The sequence below is a fragment of the Rhinopithecus roxellana genome, chromosome 13, assembly GCF_007565055.1.
Source record: "Rhinopithecus roxellana isolate Shanxi Qingling chromosome 13, ASM756505v1, whole genome shotgun sequence".
NCBI lineage: Eukaryota > Metazoa > Chordata > Mammalia > Primates > Cercopithecidae > Rhinopithecus > Rhinopithecus roxellana.
Genome location: NC_044561.1, coordinates 35,737,336 through 35,756,511, shown reverse-complemented (window position 1 = coordinate 35,756,511; position 19,176 = coordinate 35,737,336). Strand labels below are relative to the sequence as shown.

At 54.5% G+C, this 19,176-nt stretch overlaps 1 protein-coding gene and 1 long non-coding RNA gene across 6 annotated transcripts in view; both read right to left on the bottom strand.

Annotated features, from left to right (window-relative positions):
* Positions 1-2,267: 2,267 nt before the first annotated feature.
* On the bottom strand, positions 2,268-8,048 carry LOC115892683. 4 transcript variants are annotated; one of them, XR_004052567.1, is made up of 4 exons: positions 6,615-8,048; positions 3,614-5,192; positions 3,439-3,525; positions 2,268-3,212 (listed from the first exon to the last, which is right to left on the bottom strand). It is a non-coding gene; the product is annotated as an uncharacterized LOC115892683 (long non-coding RNA). The 4 variants fall into 4 exon arrangements; XR_004052566.1 differs by having other exon boundaries at positions 2,268-2,673; positions 3,016-5,192; XR_004052565.1 differs by having other exon boundaries at positions 3,439-5,192.
* A 567-nt stretch (positions 8,049-8,615) lies between these two features.
* The window catches only part of CYTH4 (cytohesin 4), a 33,177-nt gene continuing 22,616 nt past the window's right edge, over positions 8,616-19,176 (bottom strand). The window contains exons 9-13 of one of the 2 annotated variants that reach the window (XM_010389199.2): positions 14,650-14,761; positions 12,861-12,937; positions 12,398-12,469; positions 11,761-11,915; positions 8,616-10,520 (exon numbers count right to left, since the gene is read on the bottom strand). In XM_010389199.2, coding sequence (XP_010387501.1) covers positions 10,448-10,520; positions 11,761-11,915; positions 12,398-12,469; positions 12,861-12,937; positions 14,650-14,761 — 489 coding nt within the window. In that variant the 3' untranslated portion in view covers positions 8,616-10,447. The remainder of the gene's footprint in view (positions 10,521-11,760; positions 11,916-12,397; positions 12,470-12,860; positions 12,938-14,649; positions 14,762-19,176) is intronic. The other variant, XM_030914207.1, reaches the window with a different exon arrangement.

Sequence of the window (19,176 nt, the reverse complement as noted above, 5' to 3'; positions counted from 1 at the left end):
ATCAAGACCATCCTGGCTAACATGGTGAAACCCCGTGTCTACTAAAAATACAAAAAACTAGCTGGGCGTGGTGGCGGGCTCCTGTAGTCCCAGCTACTCGGGAGGCTGAGACAGGAGAATGACGTGAACCCGGGAGGCGGAGCTTGCAGTGAGCCGAGATTACGCCACTGCACTCCAGCCTGGGCAACGGCGAGACTCCGTCTCAAAAAACAAACAAACAAACAAACAAAAACCGCAAAGGTTAGGCTTCACCCCACCCCTAGTGGATCAGAAACTCTAGGGCTGGGGCCCAGCAATCTGTTTTAAGAGCTCTCCAGGTGAGTTGGAGGCCACAATTAGAGAGTGACTGCTCTGGGCTCCAGGAGAAGGTAAGGAAAGCAGGCACATGCTTCTGCTGCAGAAGGCAAGTTGTATCTGTCCAACCGTTTTGAATTACATATGGACAACAGGTATTGTGAGCCTGTAAACGGCCACCAATGGCACCTCTGAGAAGTCACGTAGACATGGGTTTATCCATGGAGGTATTTAAGACAATGTATTTATAAACATGGAATACTGGAAACTCTCTGAGTCTCCAGCAATAGGGGACCTGGGGACAGAAACCTTGGTTCATCTACGAGATGGCTGCTGTGCAGTTTTGAAAAGTGAGCGTGTGAAGACCACACAATGTGGTATGATAGGAGCAGACAAGTCCTCCTGGGTTGCCCAGGACTTTCCCAGTTTTAGCATGAGAAAGCCTGCGTTTTTTTTTTTTTTTTTTTTTTGAGACGGAGTCTTGCTCTGTCGCCCGGGCTGGAGTGCAGTGGCCGGATCTCAGCTCACTGCAAGCTCCGCCTCCCGGGTTCACGCCATTCTCCTGCCTCAGCCTCCGAGTAGCTGGGACTACAGGCGCCCGCCAGGTCGCCCGGCTAGTTTTTTGTATTTTTAGTAGAGACGGGGTTTCACCATGTTAGCCAGGATGGTCTTGATCTCCTGACCTCGTGATCCGCCCGTCTCGGCCTCCCGAAGTGCTGGGATTACAGGCTTGAGCCACCGTGCCCGGCAAAGCCTGCGTTTTGAAAAACTCCTTGGTCCTGAGAAAATGGGGACAATTGGTCACCCTAGCCATAATCGGCACTAGTGCCGCACACCAAGTATTACTGTCCTCCCATGTTGCAGGGCCGGTGGTAGGATGGTATTTCATCTCCCCTTGCAGTGAGGTAGCTATGTGACATGTTTTGGTCAATGCAATGTGAGCAGAAGTGGTGTGTCACATCCAGACAGCGATCCGGGCAATTCATGCCATGATGGCACCTTCTCAGCCTCAGTCCCTGAGTGACTATGAACAGAGACTCCATGCCAACCCCTCCCCTGCAATCCCAGTGCATAGGGTGTGAGCAAGACATAACCTCTTGTGGTGTGTGAAGGCCACTGAGATTTGGGGATATTTGTTGCCACGGTGTAACCTAACCTGTCCTGGCTGGTATACACGTGGACATCTGGGTTTCATAGTCTTAAGGCTTAAGTGTTAGGCCGGGCACGGTGACTCACGCCTGTAATCCCAATACTGTGAGAGATTGAGGCGGGCGGATCACCAGATCACTTGAGGTCAAGAGTTTGAGACCAGCCTGGGCAACATGGCGGAACCCTGCCCGCCTCCAGTAAAAATACAAAAATTAGCCGGGTGCGGTGGCGCATGCCTGTAATCCCAGATACTCGGGAGGCTGAGGCAGGAGAATAGCTTGAACCTGGGAGGAGGAAGTTGCAGTGAGCTGAGATCATGTCACTGCACTCTAGCCTGGGGGACAGAGCGAGACTCTGTCTCAAAAAAAAAAAAAAAGGCTTAAGTGTTAAGGTTACAAAACTGCATTTGCTGTATCATAGCAGAGACATAACACATAAAGCGTAGAGGTGTGCTGGAAATATTCTGAAATGTTTACAGGCCGGGCGCGGTGGCTCAAGCCTGTAATCCCAGCACTTTGGGAGGCCGAGACGGGCGGATCACGAGGTCAGGAGATCGAGACCATCCTGGCTAACATGGTGAAACCCCGTCTCTACTAAAAATACAAAAAACTAGCCGGGCGAGGTGGCGGGCGCCTGTAGTCCCAGCTACTCGGGAGGCTGAGGCAGGAGAATGGCGTAAACCCGGGAGGCGGAGCTTGCAGTGAGCTGAGATCTGGCCACTGCACTCCAGTCCGGGCGACAGAGCGAGACTCCGCCTCAAAAAAAAAAAAAAAAAAAAAAAAAGAAATGTTTACAAAAATATCAGGTAGAGGAATTCTTGGTCTAGTTTTTTCTTTTGTTTATTTGTTTTTAAACTTTTAGGTTTGGGATACATCTGCAGGTTTCTTATATAGATCAACTGCCATGTGAGTTTGGTATACAGACGATTTTGTCACCCAGGTAATAGGCATAGTACCCACCAGGTATTTTTTTCTAATCCTCTCCCTCCTCCCACTCTCCACCCTCCAGAAGGCCCCAATGTCTGTTGTCTCTCTCCTGGTATTCATGTGTCGTCATTGTTTAGATTCCACTTATACGTGAGAACATGCGGTATTTGGTTTTCTGCTCCGGTCTATGTTTGTTTGCTTAGGATAATGGCCTCCAGCTCTAGCCATGTTGCAACAGAGGACATGATCTCATTCGTTTTTTGGTCTAAGATTTTTCTTCCTCTTCATTGCGCTTTCCAATTTTCTGCAATGAGCATGTTTTATTAATTTTTAAATAGGGGATGTTTTCTTAAAAAATCATTTCTTTGGATCAAAGGTTGGTCCCCTCTGGGCTCTTATTTATGAACTAAAAATCCCTTGGGGGAAGGAGAAAGAGAAGAATTAAGCTTTAGCTTCAAAGGATCAAAGGGACTGGAAAGGTCACAGAATTAATCTTCCCCTTCTGCTGGAGCCTTCCGGCCAGTGGGTCCTCCTGGCCTTAACAATCGGATCAGATGCCTGTTCCTGGCTGTGTGACTCTGGGCAAGTCACAAGCTCTCCTGAGCCTCCACATCCTCGTCTGTTAAATGGGAATAATCCTGTTTACCTTGTGGGCTCCTGGGAGGATGAGATGAAGTATGTTCTACAAATGCCAGCACCTTTTGCCTCGGCCTTCTTCATGGAGCCTCTGTGCTGGGTGATTTAGGGCTTGTCCCTGAATGTCTGTGAACTTTGGTTTCCTCATGAAAGAACAGGAAGGATGCTTTTATAGGCCAGGGCATTTCTGGATGGGGCTGGAGGGACCTGTACAGAAGTGGAGAAGGATGGAAAAGGAGAGGGCTTGTAGGCCTTGGCGTTCGGCAGCCGAACAAAAACTTTGAGCCTTGCAACCTCAGACGAGGAAGCCACCCCACCAAAAGCCAAATTGTGAAAGCTCTGTAGTCTTAAAGGAGCCCTGGGGACAGGGGTGGTCAGGGAGGGCTTCCTGCAGGAGGAGAGCTGGCAGGATGGCATAGACAGCCCCCATTACCTTTCATGCTTCTGTCCTGTTCAGAGTCCTTGATCTCAGCCCTCTCAAGGGAGACTCCATCAAGAACGTAACAGTGACCGCTAATATCTGCTGAGGGCATGCAGTAGACCAGGTTTACCCAATTTAGTGTCAGTCCACACAGTGCCACTTTGGGGTAGGACTTGGGGAGACTCACCATGGAGAAAAGTTCTCTGGGTGAATTGGTAGTGGTAGAGGCTGAGCCGGAGGAAACAGCTGTCCTTTCCTTCTCCAGGATAAAGCAGCCACGGGGCACAACTCTTCCAGTCCACAGGACCACCCAGAGTGACCCCAGTTCCTTGCTGCGCCTTGTGCATATGTCTGATATCTAGGGTCATATCAGACATATGTCTTGGGGTGCCTGGAGCAATCCTGGTTTGTGCCTGTTGTCCTGGCATCCCCTGAAATCCAGATTCTAGCACTCATAGGAAGGGCCTATTATGGATGATGAGTTTGTGGCCGCCCTGACACAGGTTTCAAATCAGAACAAATCAGATAGTGCTGGTTCCATGCCGGCTCAGGTCCTTCTCGGCTGGGCCAGATCGAGCCTGCGGCCCTTCTCTGTAAAGTGAGGATAGTCACGCCTGCTTAGGGAGTGTGGAAGGTTAGAAGACAGCATGTAGCGGGAGGCGCTGGCCTTAGTGAGTGCTCCCTGGTTGGCGGCTTTGGCCATGACATATTGATGCTGGGCATGGTGGGGGTGGGCAGGGGTGTCCAGGGCAAACCTGGGTCTTTGTGAGTTACTTTTGAGGGTCACGTGCTGTTAAGAACCCACACACTTGGATTGGAACCCAGGCCTGCAGGTGGACCCCAGGACCCAGGTGCCTGCCAGTACACACCACTGAGCCAAGACTAAATGGCCAAGAAGTGGGAGGGGGTGGAATCGGGTAGACAGGGGAGGGAGGGGCAAGTGGGAGAGGTGGGAGGGGGGAGAGGAGGAGGAGATAAGAGGGGGCGGAAGAGGAGGTGGGAAGGGCTGTCTGCTGAGCCCAGGGCGCTTGTCTAACTCGCAGCTGAAGGTGTCCATGGGGAGGCCCTGCTGCCCCTCTGACACAGTGTGACCTGTTCACCTCCCCTCTTCCCAACTCCTTCCCCCCACCTGCCCTTTGCTGGGCTGTTTTGGGGAATGCTGTCACCTCCCACAAGTCTTAGTCCCGGAGGCCCTTCAAGCCTCTTTCCTCCTGTTCAGCAACCGCTCTGTTCCTCCCTCACCTTCTCCAGCCCCCTGTGGCCCACCTAGCCTCCTTAATCCATCCCTTGAGTGGTCAATCTGAGGGGCTATCCCCAGATGGCCTCCAGCAGAGTCTCTCTCCTGCTTTGAACCCTTCCCTGGCTCCCCGTCATCGTCCTGGTAAAGTCACCCATGCAGGCTGACCAGTGTGGCTCCGCTTCCGTTCTATTCCAAGTCCCGCTATTCCAGGCAGGCCTCCTCCAGGTCCAGCAAAGAATTCACCGCTTCTCAAATATGCCAGACTCCTGGGTGGGGTCTCTGTGCTTTGGTCTCCCCAGGCCCCACAGCCCCCCTTCCCTCATCCTTACTGTCACTCCTCACCGCAAGGTCATTTCTTCCTCCTCCGCTGGCCCTGCCTGCAGACCAGATTCGCCCACGTTTCTCCAGAGCCCAGCGCCTGGCCTGGAACTGCCACGGGAAGAGCTTGCTCTCCCCAGCGAGGCCCTGCGGAGTCTGGCTTTTCTCCTGGAGGGTGGTTGGTGGATCTTGGGCAGAGGAGGCTGTGCTGTCAGGAAGAAGCCGAAATGGATGGGTCAACATTGCCAGACAGGGAGGGAGGTGGAGCTGACTCGTGGGGACTGGTCCAGAGAGGGTCTGCCACTGGGCCAGCTTCACATGGCAGTTTGGGACAAGGTCAGGATTTTGACCCAGATGTGTCTCACTCTCTGGCTTCATTCTTCAGCCATTCTGGGTACAGTCTGGAGAGTTGGGGGGCATGCAGGTGTGAGTGGCTGGGTCTCTGGTACCCCTCAGAGGCCAGGCTCTCAGGACACTTGGGGTAGGAGGTGGTCCTCCCACTGCAGGGAAGGAGGGGCTGGAGCCTGCCAGTGTCCTGGTGGGAGCAGGCCTGTCTTTGATGCTCACCCTTGCAGACCCCTGGGGAAAGCCTGAGTCATTGCTGAGCCAGCAAACATATTTAGCTCCTTTCATGTCCTAATAAATCAATTTCTCCAGGTCTTTCACACCTGCCACTAGACTTGGGCTGCCTGCCCCCATCTCCTGTCCCCCGGCAGCTCTGTGTGCCAGGCCTCAAGATGGAGGGGCTCCTCCTCCCCAGGTACCTGGCAGGGGCCCATTCTGCCTTCTCCAAGCCCCGCTGCCCTGGTCTATTCCAACCCAGAGCCTTCTGTGCCAAGTTAGTCCTCCCTCAGGCTGTGATGTCTCCGTTCAGCAGCCACATTACTGGATGTCCCACTCAGAGCTTCATGCAGCCACAGCTGCGGCCCCAGAGCTGTAAGGATCCTGCACTGTGCACGTAGCTCAGTCCCAGCCAGCATCCAGCCTCCCTCAACCTTGCATTCTTTTGACCCACTGGGGCTTGTGTTTGGGGCCCAACGGAGTTCCAGAAATACCTTGCCTTGACCTGCATCCTTGTCCTGTCTCCTACTGGCCCCACTGGCTGGAAGGCTGAGGCCTCCACTTGGCTTATCTTTCCTAAGCACACCTCTTCCAAGAAGTCTTCCCAGATCTCCCCCACTGCCCCACTGCCCACATGAATCTTGCCCCCTCCAATGGCCCCAACTCCATGTTTTTGTAGCTCCATGAATGCATGCCCACAGTCTGCCTTGTGATCATAATAATAGTAGCACGTAACATCCCAGGAGCTGCCCAACGCTGTTCTTAGCGTTTTACATATATTTAATTATTTCCCTTTTGTAGATGGGAAACCTGAGGCTCAGAGAGCTTGGGAAACCTGTTTAAGACACAGGGGAGAGGTGAGCCTTCACCGTGGCCCTCTGGGTGGCTCTTGCCGCTGCCACCCCCACCCCCGTGCCCTCTCACAGTAATGGCTTTCATGGTACCTGCTCATCTTTCTCCCCTGCCATCCCTCCCAGGGCAGGAGCTGTGTTGCACTGGGGCCTGAGACCCTCAAGGGCCCCTTTTGCATGTGGAAGTCCCCATTCAAAGTTTTCATCATGGAACTCACCTGGCCCAACCCCTCAGGGAGGAAAATCCCATCCAGAGAGGGTAAGCAACTCGTTCGCGGCCCCACAGCCAGAAAGCCAGAGTACGAGAGTCTCCCAGTGCCAGGCCCAATGCCAGCCCCAGCGGGGTGACTGTGCCCAGCACGGGTGGCAGGGAGGCCCATGCTTGTTTGTGTCCATGGGTGTCTACTGGGCTGTTCGAGCCCTTGGGCCCTGGTAGATCAGGTGCCTCCCCCTTTAGGATGTCCAGGCCAGGGCTCTACTGTGGACAGAGATCCCATCCCTGCAAGGGACAGCCGGTCAGTCCTGGGACCCAGTCTGGCTGTGGTGTTGAAACCTCTTATCCACGTGTGGTGGGAGCCCCCTGCTGACCAGAGCAAGGAGCGGCAGAATGGCAGGAAGGTGAGCAGAGATGCCCTGGAGAGACTCAGGGGGCCAGTGAGTCAGAGCCCAGCTCGCCATGCTCCTGGCTTGTGATGTGGCCTCTCCAGGTACTCCTGCATCTCCTGGAGGCACCAATGTTCTCATAGCTCTCGAGGCCTCCGGACATTTGCACCTGCTGATGCTGAGACCCAGAGGGCCTTTTATCAGTTAACTTCAGGTGAACTAGCAGTTATTATGCATCTATTGTGTGCTGGGCACTGAGCAGGTGCACGGTCTGGCCCACAAGGAGCTCGCAGTTCTGTGTGGGGCAGACATGAAGTGAGCTCACTGCATTATCAGGTGTGTGTCCTGTTCCCGGCCTGGCTACCAACACTCGAGCACCGTCCTCAGAGAAGCCTCCCTGGATTGCCCTCTGCCCAGCCCAGCCCAGCCCTCCACTGCCTGCTCTGCCCCCTCTGGAACAGCATGTGCTCAGGACTGCAGGGATGTAAGTCCTATGCAGGCAAGGATTCTGCCTTGTTATACCAGTGTCTGGGACAGTGCCTGGCACACAGTAGGTGCTCCACAAACATTTGTGGGATGTACAAATAAATGAAGGTTATTGAATTCAAGCTCCTCTATTACCCGCCAAGTGATCCTTGGAGTAGCAGTGCTTGTACTCCTCCAGCAACGGGGAACTTACTACTCACCTCCCATGGCAGCAGGCTCTTTTTCTTTTTCTTTCTCCTTCTTTTCTTTTCTTTTCTTTCGAGTGTCACTCTGTTGCCCAGGCTGGAGTGCAGTGGCATGATCTCGGCTCACTGCAACTTCTGCCTGCCAGGTTCAAGCTATTTTCCTGCCTTGGCCTCCTAAGTAGCTGGGATTACAGGCGTGCACCACCACACCTGGCTAATTTTTTGTATTTTTAGACTGGGTCTCCCCAGGTTGGCTAGCCTGGTCTCGAACTCCTGACTTCAGGTGATCCGCCCGCCTCAGCCTCCTAAAGTGCTGGGATTACATGCGTGAGCCACCAAACCCGGCTCTTTTTTTTTTTCTTTTGAGATGGAGTCTTGCTCTGTCACCCAGGCTGGAATACAGTAGCGCCATCTGGGCTCAATGACACCTCCGCCTCCTAGGTTCAAGCAATTCTCCTGCCTCAGCCTCCTGAGTAGCTGGGATTACAGGCACCCACCACCATACCCAGCTAATTTTTGTATTTTTAGTAGAGACGGGGTTTCACCACGTTGGCCAGGCCGGTCTCGAGCTCCTGATCTCAAGGGATCCTCCCACCTTGGCCTTCCCGAGGTGTTGGGATAACAGGCGTGAGCCACCATGCCTGGCCGGCAGTGGCTCTTTCTTTCTTTAGACAGCATTGCATGCTGGAAAGTTCTTTTGCCTTTCCATGGGCTTGTCAGAACCAGCTTGCCTACCCCTGCTTTGTGGAAGCCCCATTGGCTGTCCAGCCCCTGGTGATGGCTCCTGTGCCAATGTCCCGGGGATGGCGTCCTAGAGCCCTCTGAGTGACCAGCTTCCCTGCCTGGTCCTCCTTTCCTCCACTGGGACAGGGACGGAGGTGGAGGGCCCAGGTGGGGTCAAGGTGGCAGCCACAGTCACAGAGAGCTCACTCTGTGAGCCCACTCACAAGTTGGATCATGAATTTTATTCTCTCTTTGGAGTGACTCTCAGAATAGCCATTTATGCCCAGAAAATCCATGATGCCATCCCCTCCATGATGGAGGAAGCTGAGGACCAGAGAGGGGAAGGGAGTCGACTAAGGGAGTATCCAGTGTATCCCAGGGGCAGGACAGAATCTCTGACCCCTGACCCCTAGCCCAGTGCTCCTTCCACCACCCCTGGCTGCTCCTTCATGGACCAATGAGGTGACAGAGGCAGGGCTTAGTTCCCAGGCTGACAAGACTCTGTGGATGTCCTCAAATGTCCCACAAGGTCTCCTCCTGCAGACGCCCAACCCAGACCTTGTCTGGGGCAATATCACTACCGGGTGCTTGCAGCTCTCCAGAGACAGGAGTCTCACCACCTCGCAAGGCAGTTACTCCATCCTGACCCTGTGGAAGGTGTGCACATGTGGAGGCGGGTGGGGACGAGGAGAGGCGCCTCGCGAGCTGCGGTTCCTTCTGGGGGATCCACCTGCTTCCTTGCTTACTCAGGCTGGCAGTGGGGCAGAGGCGACCACATTTCCTGCTCCCCCGCCAAGGAATTTCCCTCTAGGGGCTCCCCTGGGCCTGTGTGAGGGGGTGAGAAGTGTTTCCTGTTAGTGGACTCCTCCTCCAGGCAGGCCTCCCTGGAGGCAGAGCTGGCTGCTCGGGCACTGGAAGTCAGCTCTACTCTGACGATACTGCTGCAGAGGGTCTCGAGATGCTGGGACCTGCCGGTCTGCCCCTTATCACCATGGAACTGCTGGTCAGTGGTCTCGAAGGAAAGCCATGGCCAAAACTCTGCCTCTCCAAGCATGAGTTCTGTGTTACTTGCTGGCTCAGCCACTGCCTCCAGGCAGCCCTCCTGGTAACCACAGGGCACAAAACTCTCTCTTCTTGGCTTCTTGGATATAGCACCCATCCTGCTTGAGTCCCATCTGTCTGGGATGTTTTCCGTCATTTTCTCGAGGGTCCCACCTGCTCCTCTCCTCAAAATGAACATCCTTGAAGGTGGAGTCTATAGTGCTCTTCTCTCCCCAGCAACCTTGAACCCAGGGTCTGCCCCGGCTCCATAAACAAGGGCTGCCGTCTCCAGCTGAAAGCTGGGGCACAGGGCTAGCAGGGGCCAAGAGATTTCTAGTCCGAACACTGCAGTTTTGCAAGAACTAGAGAATGGGCATGACTTGGCAGAGGGCACACAGCGAGTCAGAGGTGGAGCTGGGACTGAGCTCGTGCGGTCCGGGCTCCTAGGGCAGTGCTCCCGGAGTTCTGTCCTGCGGTCCTGTCCGTGGGTTTGAGCTGTGTGTGTGCTGAGCTCTGCTCAGGCAGAGGGTCAAGCCCAACCTGAGGGCAAGGGAGGGGCTGGCAGAGATACCTCTGAAAAGGAAGAGCCTTGCCAGGGAGAAGAAGCACTTAGGGACCCCACAGCTCCTTCTACGTTGAGGGCTGAGAGCATCTGAGTGCAGAGAGCTCCTTCAGAGCCGAGGACATGGAGGTCCAGAGAGAAGAGAAGATCCAGCATTCTGGGGCTAGTTTTCCTCTGGCTGCTCTCATCACCCCTTCCTGTAGTGCATATAGGGCAGGGGCTTTCAGCTGGGTGCCCAGGCCAGGGGGCCTCATTGCTGGACTCAGCCCGCTATAGCTCCCACCCACCCTCCTGAGCTCTGCCTTCCCCACTAGAGTCAGCTCAAGGTAACGGGGGAGAGCAGTGATGTCTGTGGCCTAAAAGAGTGTGCTGGGGTGGGAGGTGGGCCTCCAGGCACTGCAGGCAATGGGACTCTCAGGATGACCAGACCCCAGTGCCACCTCCAGGAACCTCACTGCTTGCTGGCAATCTTCTTCTTCCGAGTAGAGACCAGGTCATAGAAGGGGACACGAGTGATGCTGGCTCTAGAATGAGAGTGGGAGGAAAGATTTTAGGGCTGAACTGGCCGTCAAGGGGGTCTGGTCTCTCAGGGCTTGTATCAGGGGCATGAGACTCCCAGGGAGGTGTCAGCCTGCTCTGCCGCAGGGAAAAAGCCAGATGGCCTCAACAAGGGCTGTGCCAGCCTTGCTAGCCTAGCTCAGTGTCCCATGGGCAGGGCCAGAGTGGGTGAGGCCTCTGATCAAGAGCTGAGAGCCTTGGGAATTCTATCCCCAAATGTCTCTGGTCCCCTCTCCAGGCTCCCATTGTAGACCTTCGGAAGGTAATGGGAAGAGCTTGGGGTGGAGCTGGCAGACCTGCCTGTTGGACCCTGCTCTGTCCCTGGTTCTGTGGCCTGGGCGGGTCCCTCCCATCTCTGGGCCTCAGTTTCCTCATCTGTAAGATGGAGGTGAGAATGGGTCTGCCTGGCAGCCTCACAGGCTGTTCCACTGCAAGGCCCAGGTGAAAAGACCCTGCAAGTGCCCGGGACACGGCCCCTGCCCAGCAACCACTTCTGCCTTCCTCTGGCCACCAGGCCTCACCCTCACCAATGTCTTGGGCTGGCTCAGAGTCAAGCCTTGAGCAGGTTTGCCATGTTGCCCTTTACCAGGTGCATCTTCCTCGTGTCTCTCCTGTTGGTGGCACCACAGAACCAGTCCCTACACTTTGGCTTTCCTCACCCAGCCACCCCTCCCTATTTATCAGTCTATGGCTCCCCTGTGCCCCAGGAGAAACCGAAGCTCTTCACCACAGTGGCTGTGGCTTTGCCATGCTCAGCAGTTTCAGCTCCCACATTGCTTAGCCTCATTTGGACTCCGGGATGCTGTGCAGGTAGGCTGCCTGCTGATTGCCCACACCGGTCCTTTTACCTGGAAGTTTATCTGGAAAGCCCTTCCCTCTACCTCCACCAGGTCCTTCCCAGGCCACTTTGGATAGTGAAGCCAACAAGAGCACTCACCATGTGCCAGGCAAGGGCGGGGCAAGAGTTTTATATGCAGCTTTTTGCTCTATTCTCCCACCAACCCCATGCAGTGGGTCTCTCCCTTCCCTGTGTCCTGGGGCACACAGAAAGTGCCCGTGGAATACGGGTGGAAGGGGTTTGCTGGCCAGAAACAGGAGGGAGAGACTGGAGTTAGCCCCCTTTACAGAAAAGGAAGTAAGACCCAAAAGAAGCAGGGCCTTCTGGAAGGTGATGGAAAGCCATCCCCAGACCTGGGCACCCCTTACCGGATGGCCTCGATCCACTGGTCACGCTCCTCGGCACTGGTGGCTGAGATCCGGTAGGACTCGTGCTTGCCCTCCACCACCCTGCCGTCGCCATCGGTCTTGCAGGCCTTGATTTTCTGGCCTCGGCAGCTGGGGTTGTAGAGCTCCAGGCAGAACTGTGGAGAGGTGGCCAGGCAGGGGTGGGAAGAGAGGGAGGCTGGGTGAGCTCTCCAGGAGGCTCAGATGCTGGTGTCCCTGATCAGCATGACAGCCCTATGACAGGCGAAGGGGCAGGAGCTGCTCCTCCCACACTGAGCACTCTGTCTGTGCCAGGCTCCTGAATCTACCATCCTCCCTAAAGTCTCTATGTGAAAGGTGGGCTCACTGAGGTTCTGAATGGAGTGGTGTTTACGCAGGGCCATCCAGCCAGTCGGGCTGTGTGGGACAACAGGGGACAACCACGTCCTTGGACCGACATTGATCTTTTCCCACTGTCCATGGGCCCAGGAGGGAGAGAAGGCAGCCCTGAGCCATAGGGAAGGTGTGAGGGACACAGCCTAGCTTCCTGGAGAGCCCAGCCTCAGGCCCTCTCGCCACGTTCTGTTTAGGAAATTTCCCAGTGACTCCAGCCTCTAAGCCCCCCAGCCTGAACACCTACTGGCTTCTTAGGGTCATCCACCTTCTGCACGGAGAGGTTCTCAAGTGGTATGATTCCCCGTGGCTCCTTGTCCTACAGGGAAAGGGGAAGGAAGGTCAGGGTCAGGAAGTGGAACCCTGAGGCCCAAGGCAGGGCGTGAATGTGTGGGGTTCCCCAAACTCAAAGAGGAGCGTGCTCGTCTTCCGAGACTGTCCAGTCATGGGGGGATGGAAGTTAGAAGCAGCATGTGAAGAGCTCTGGCTGGAAGTTAGGAGGCCCAGCTTTAAGCCTGGGCTCTGCCTAGGACCTTGGCCCGTCTCTCCTCAGTGTACCCGTTTTCCCCATCTGTAAAATGGGCGTGGAGGGGAACTGAGTGATCTCAAAGGATCCAAAGCTGTGTTAGTCGACTGCTCAGTGGGCGTTGGGAAGGGAGTTGTGCGGGGAGAGGCGGGGGCGGGGGAAGGCCCAGGGGACCCTTGCTCACAGCGGTGAACTCGAAGTAGTAGAGGCAGTTGTCAGTCAGGATGAACCAGCGCCGTTTCCACGTCTTCACGCGGCCCCCTGCGCAAGGCCAATGTAGCAAGCTGGTCAGTCCTCCTCCTGGGTCACTGACACCTCCCCCAGGGAAGGGCAGGGCCTCGGATGCTTTCCCCTGGACCCCCAGCTGAGTGCCCTAACCCTCGTCCACCACACCTTCCCCCACATCCATCCCTTTCTCAGACAAGAAACTTAGTGGCTCCTGTCACCCCCAGGCTTCCCTGGAGCTGCTTGAGCTGGCGTTTGGGTGGTCTCTGTGATCAGGTCCTAGAAATGGTCTTCCTGGCTACCATGTTCCATTGCTTCATTCCTTAGCTTGATCCCTGCCTGGCACTGTGCTATGCATTTCATCCTTCATTTGCTAGGCACTGCTCTAGAGGTTTTAAAAAATATTACTTATTAATCCTCATAACCATGTATGAAGAGAGGACCATTGTTAACTCCATTTTACAGACAAGGAAACAGTCATGGAGAGGTAAAATTGCCTGCCCATGGTTCAGCAGCAGAGCTGGGATTCGAACCCCAATGTCCTAGTACCAGAGCCCAACTCTTGGCCATTTTGCTGCACATTTAACCCTCCCAGAGATCATTCTTCCCATCTTACAGCTACAGAAACTGAGGCTGAAGAACCTGACCATCAGCACTTGGGTGGAGGAGCTGGGATTTGGGCCCAGGGCTGTGTGACTCTGAGACCCCCTCTCCCATGTGAGTTGGGATTTATGACATAGAGCTTCTCAGGGGCAGACAGCACGTGGCTGGGGCAGGACAGGAGGCCAAGTGCTCTGGAGGAGGATGGACTGGGGTGTGGTGTGGAGAGTCAGAGGACTCGGGGGCTCCTGGGGGCACTGGGCAGGACTGGCACAGGGCTTGGTAGAGAGGAGGTTCTGGAGGCTCAACGTTGCTGGAGGTGAGCCAGGTTAAGACCTCTGCTTCAATGTGAGGCATCTGTCCTCACCTGCCCTGAAGGTGCTGTCCCCGGCTGGGCTGTCCCTGCTGGAGAAGCTTCAGGAAGTGTGTGTGGGAGGCAGGGGCAGATGGCCGGGCACTGGGGTTCCCCTGCTGGACTGTGCAGCCACTGTTACTGCAGCACCCACCCCAGCTGCTCTCTGCAGGGTGCAGGTCCTCCCTGCCCCCAGTCAGCTTGAAGGGAGCCTCCCTCTAAGCCACATCCTGTCATCCTTCCTCCCCTCCTTAGGGACACCTAACCCTCTGCCCCCTCAAATCTGCCCCTGGCTGGCTGTGTGGCCTCAGGCAGATCCCTGGCTTTACTGTTCGGCTGTAGGGGGGTCCAGCACCTTGCCTGAGCTCAGTAGGTTCTGAACAAATGGTACTTCTTGCTATGACTTCTCTCCCCGTTCCTTTGGGGACAGAGAAACAGAACTGCAGCTGAAACGTTTGTCAGTGGGTCTGTCTGCCTCTTGCCCGGCTTACAGCTCAGCCCCCTCCACTGGCTCCCTTCATTCTCAGGACAGACGGATGGATGGGGCAGGCAGACGGCTGCACTGGGGGCCGGGAGACCTGGAGGCTGTCCAACTCCATCCCCCAGGATGCATGTGAGCCTCGTGTCAGTCGTGTGTCTGTACGTGCATAAGTGTGCATGCAATGACGTGTGCCTGCGCATGTATCAGTGTGTGTGTGACGATGTGTGCCCGCGCGTGCATGAGTGTGTGTGTGACAATGTGTGCCCGCGCGTGCGTGAATGTGCGTGCGACGACGTGTGTCTGTTGGCCTCTCACCCAGCTTGAGTAGCCAGCCCTCCCGGTCTGGGTTGAAGAAGGTGTGAGTGAGGTCATTGCCGTCGTCCTCAGGGATGGAGAAGGGCTCACTCTTGATGCTGTCGAAGAGGTTCTGCCCCAAGAGAACGGAGAGAAAGACCTGGCTGTGAGTCCGCCCGAGTCCAAGGCCTAGGCCTGGCCTGGCCTGTGTGGCCTTGAGCAGGTCACTCACCTGCAGGCATCCTCTTTCTTCACCTGTTAGTTTATCGTGGCCCCTGGGTTTTTCTTGGTGAGCCCCTCTCTGGTTCCCTTCATTCAGCCTGGGCCTGGCCTTGCCTCCCCGCCACCCCCGTCACCCCCGTCATGCTTCCCTCTGTGCTACTGTAGGGCAGGTGAGCAGGGCTCAGCCCCTCAAACACACACATATACAAACATGCATGCTTACACACACGTGCACACTCACACGCACATGCACATGCGGGCACGTTCACACACATGCATGCACACTTATATAAAATGCATGCTCACACATACATACACACTCACACACATGCACACACATTCACGTTCACACACATGCACACTTGTATGCATGCACACACATGCACACACATGCATGCACACTCACACACAAGTGCACACTCACACACATATGCATGCATACTCACACACAAGTGCACACACATGCATGCTCACACATATACATGCATACTTACACGTGCATGCATGCTCTCACACATATATGCACACATATACATGCATGCTCACACATATACATGCATGGTTATGCACACACACATGCACACACATACATACACACTCACACATATATGTACACACATGCACACTTACATACATGCACACTTATATACATGCACGCTCACACACATGCATGCTTGCACACACATACATGCACTCTTACACATACATGCATGCACACTCACAATATACATGCACACATATATACATGCATGCTCACACACATATATGCATGCTTACACACACAGACACAGACACACACAAACACACGTATTCTCTCTCTATCTCTCTGTCTCTGGGGCACAGCAACTTTGGCAAAAGCCATGGGAGGAGGGTCCTCTCTTGCTTAGGTGTAGCAGCAGGGACGTCCCTGAGTTGAGGGGCCACTGAGGAGCCAGCAGGGAGGAGGATATAGGCCACTTCATGTTGAGAGGCCCAGCTGAGGGAGAGCCCAGGGTGGGATGCTGGCTGTGACTCTCAAAAACCCCTCTCCTAAGCAGACCTATTCTGGATGGGCCAGGGTAGGGTCTGGGGAGCTCCCAGAAAGCAGACTGCAGTTCTCCATGGAAGCCTTTCAGGCAGTAAGAGCTGGTGACATGTGTGAGAGCAGCCTTGTAGAGTAATGAGCTCTTTGTCACTGGAAGTAAGCATGTCACTGGAAGTAAGTAAGCCAGGTCTGCAAGTTCCCTGTGGGCAAGGTGTGGCTGCTGGCGCCAGATCACCCCGTGTGCTTTGAATCTCCTGCCATGAGATATTGTGTTCTATGAGCAACCTGCCTAGATTTCCAAGTGTTTGGAGAACCAGTCTAAACTGTCCATTTCTGCTTATTAAAAGCAAGCGCAGTATTGTCTCAGAGGATGAAATCATTTCCTTTCGCTGTGTTTGTGTGTGCTGCTGCTCAGATGTTTCTATTCAGATGCCTTCTTTGAGATTTTAAATGAAAATTCTCCCAAATATTGCCTGATTCTCTCAAAGTTTTAGAAATGGGGCTTGCTGGTTCTTTAAGGTCTTTTCTGACCTCAGAGCTCAGGGGTCCAGAGTCAGGGCTGGGCTGGGAGTGGCTTCCCTGGGCTGTCTGGCTGTGGGGCTATGGGGGTGGGGAAGAGCGGGCACCAGTTTCTCTCTGGGAAGTCCCTACATGCATCCCTGGGAATTCCCAGGTGGCACTGGCTGGTTGAACAAGGGCCTGAAACAGGAAGGCCCCATCAACAAAGCTGGCAGCACAGACAGATATTTGCAAGCCCAAGGAGCTAGGCAGGGGGGCACGCAGGGGGTCTTGACTGCCACAAAACCCACAGGGGGACCCAGCAGCTTCTGCGGTCACTGTATCAGCCTGTGTGTTCTGCCCCCGCAAAGAAAACGGCTGAGTTCACCCACATTTCCTGTCCCCTGTAAACACCAACCTCTCCTGCAAGAAAACGCCCTGCACGCACTGCCGCCAAACCCCTGGGCCCAGCTGTCTTCTCCCGGCTGGGTGGATGTGCAGAAATGCAAGGGCCTCCTCCTTCCAGTGGCCCCGCTGACTCTGGGTCCCTCCACCCCCACCTCCCCAGTTTCCCTCTGGGGTGTCTCTGCTCCTCTGTGTTCTGTTCAGGTCACTCAGCAGTGTTGACACCCACAGGTCCTCAGCCCCAGGTTCCAGGAGGGGGTGAATGACTCACATCTGGCTGATTAGAGCATTTCATTCTGCTAGCTGTAGTTCAGGGAGTTCAGTTCAGGCTCAAGCCAGCCAATAAGCATTAATCTTAGGACTTTAGCTGAAACCACTGAGGAGGAGGACTGTGAGGGCATAGGAAGGCCGGGCCATCTCTGCCACTCCTGGGCAGAGCTGGTTTAAGAGAGAAATTAACACAGAGGAGGGGGTTGTTGAGAGATGGGGCAACTGGATCAGGCCCTGATGTCACTGGGCACCTGGATCTAGCTGAGCCTGAAGCCAACATTTCTGAAGGCAGATCGATCTCTGATCTTTTCAGTGACATGAATTGAGATTCCCTTAGCTAGGAAGTAACTGGTAGCTGGAAAGCACAGCCAAGTCCTCCATCCCCAAGTCTTGCCTTATGGCCTCTGCAGAGGGATAGGCTCTGAAGTCAGTCATGGGTTCCAATCAGGACTCCAACTATGAGACCTCTGGCCAGCTACCTCTCATAGAGCTCAGTGTCCTCTGCTGTAAACTGGGGATGGGATGACTTAATACGAACATAAAGTACTTAGCACTGTGCCCAGTCCACAGTCCATTCTGACTGAGGGGCCTGGGCAAGGACCCAGGAGGTGCAGGGCTGCCTATGGCAGAAGATGCACGAAACTGGGAGACGGTTACCCTGCCTGGGCCTCAGTTTCTCCAACTTTGACATCGGAGAGTGGAGTTCTTTATAGCCTCATCCCCTGTGCCTCCTCCATCCTAGCTCCCCCTCCCACAGCCCTCAGGATGGGTAGTTCCTCTCCTAGCTTTTCTCCAGGCCTGCCAAGTGCCAGGTGCCTGACAGCTTCTCAGAAAACGATATGAAGCCAGCATCATCAGCCCACTTTACAGATGAGGAAACTGAGGCTCATGTCCAAGGTCACCTAGACATAAGGGCAGAGCTGGGATTTGACCTCCCATCCCTGTGAGTCTGAACACTGTGCCTTCGCCTTGAGCTTCTTGGGAACTCTGCCCCCTGCCCCATCTGGATGGCCAGAGCAAGGTTGGTTCAACCCTCCTGTCCCCCGACTACCACTGTGCACCTCTCCACAGCCTTTCCCAGCTGTGCATCCTTGTGGTCTGTGTACCCTTGGGATGACCTCTCTTTGGGTCATATCTATGTAGACTTAATTTTGCAAATTGGGTCACTTAAAAGCATTATGTGTCCTCCTCACTTAACGGGCCCAAATTGGAGAATCCTTCTGCCAAGTGGTGACCTTGGACTGTCTGAAGGTGCTTAAAGCTGAATCCTTGCTTCACATATGGGGAAAATAAGGTCCAGACAGAAGGCAAGAGGATCCCCAAATCCATGCAGCTGCCTGTGTGGGAAGCTTCAGGATTCATTAGCCACTCCGACTATACCAGGCACTTAGCTGAATACCTTACACTTCTGCACGAATCCTGTGAACGGGGGCTCACAGAGGTCAAGCCACTTTCCCAAGGTCACACAACCAGAAAGTGGGGTAGCTGGGGCTGGAGGTGGTTCTGACTCTGGTGCTCCGTTCTTTCCCCTAGTCTGTGTCTGCCTCTCTGGGCTGCCAAAGAGGATAATAAGGGCTTCCTAGGCCTCCCGGGCAGATTTTGTAGCTAAATTGAGATAATAGACCCCAAAGCCTGGTGAGAAGAAACTTACAAGTTCCATACAAATGTGGTGCATTATTATCAACAAAAGGCTCGAACTGGGAAAAACAGCTAAGGAGGGAGATACTGAAAAGGGCTCACTGGGAGCTGGAGGCAATAATGTGGCACCTGGGAGAGCGGCAGGACCAGTGCTGGGAGGTAATTAACTCATTCCCTGCCAGACAAGGTGTGCCCGCATAGCCCCATGAGGACCCCAAATGAAATGAGTCACCAATGCTCAAACGCCTTTTAAAATGTTTCAGGCATTTTACTAAGTGCTGGGACTTTTTTCATTATTAATTATTTTTAATAGTGACATAAGCCACAGGCCCTACTTTAGCTGGGGAGCCATGCAGGGGGCAGGTATTATATACCTGGCACAGTCTCTGCCCGTAACATTTAAAACAGTTACTCCCCGTAGCAGGTATTATTATCCCCACTCTCCCGGCAGAGGGGATAGTGGCTTCGACTCCGGTGAGTCATTGCCCAAG